The 705-nt window shown below is 60.6% G+C and overlaps 1 protein-coding gene across 1 annotated transcript in view; it reads right to left on the bottom strand.

The window, feature by feature from the left end:
* BSX (brain specific homeobox) overlaps window positions 1–705 on the bottom strand; it is a 35,399-nt gene that overhangs the window by 8,100 nt on the left and 26,594 nt on the right. Inside the window, exons 2-3 of the mRNA XM_009636101.1 lie at window positions 480–676; window positions 8–110 (exon numbers count right to left, since the gene is read on the bottom strand). Of these exons, the coding sequence (XP_009634396.1) occupies window positions 8–110; window positions 480–676 (300 nt within the window). The remainder of the gene's footprint in view (window positions 1–7; window positions 111–479; window positions 677–705) is intronic.

Here is a 705-nt window from a genome sequence, read left to right as displayed (position 1 = left end):
GGGGAGCTCGGCTCCCGGCTCTCCTCGCCGCCCGGGTGCTTGGGGTCGTCCTGGGTTTTCCGCAGCTGCTTTTTGTGCTTCATCCGCCGGTTCTGGAACCAGGTTTTCACCTGAGGAGAGGGGGAGGAGGAAGGGAAGGAGGAAAGAAGGAAAGGAGGGAGGAAAGAAGGGAGGAAGGGAGGGAGGAAAGAAGGGAGGAAAGAAGGAGGGAAGGAAAGGAAAGAAAGAAGGAAAGAAGGAGGGAAGGAAAGAAAGGAAGAAGGGAGGAAAGAAGGAAGGAAAGAAGGAAGGAAAGAAAGTGGGAAGGAAAGAAGGAAAGAAGGAAGGAAAGAAGGAAGAAAAGAAGGAAGGAAAGAAGAAAGGAGAGGAAGAAAAAACAAAGGAATAAAAATTAAACAGGGAAGGGGGGGCTGCCGGCGGGGGGAAGGGGTGCCAGACCCCTCCTCGGCGCGGTGCCGCCCGTCCCGGCGCCCCGGTACCTGGGTCTCGGAGAGGCTGAGGGCCGTGGCCAGCTCCACCCGCTCGGGCGTGGAGAGGTAGCGCTGGATCTCAAACCTCTTCTCCAGGCCGGAGAGCTGCGAGTCGGAGAAAACGGTGCGGGCTTTGCGGCGGCGGCAGTGCTTCCCGGGCAGCTCGGCGGGAGCGTGGTGCGGGAAGAGGGCTGGCACCGGCACTCCTGGGGGGACACACGGCGGAGACCCGGGC

The sequence above is a fragment of the Egretta garzetta genome, unplaced genomic scaffold, assembly GCF_000687185.1.
Source record: "Egretta garzetta isolate BGI_Z169 unplaced genomic scaffold, ASM68718v1 scaffold773, whole genome shotgun sequence".
Taxonomy (NCBI): Eukaryota; Metazoa; Chordata; class Aves; order Pelecaniformes; family Ardeidae; genus Egretta; species Egretta garzetta.
The sequence above is the reverse complement of the archived record's forward strand: the minus strand, read 5'-3'. Positions and strand labels throughout refer to the sequence as shown.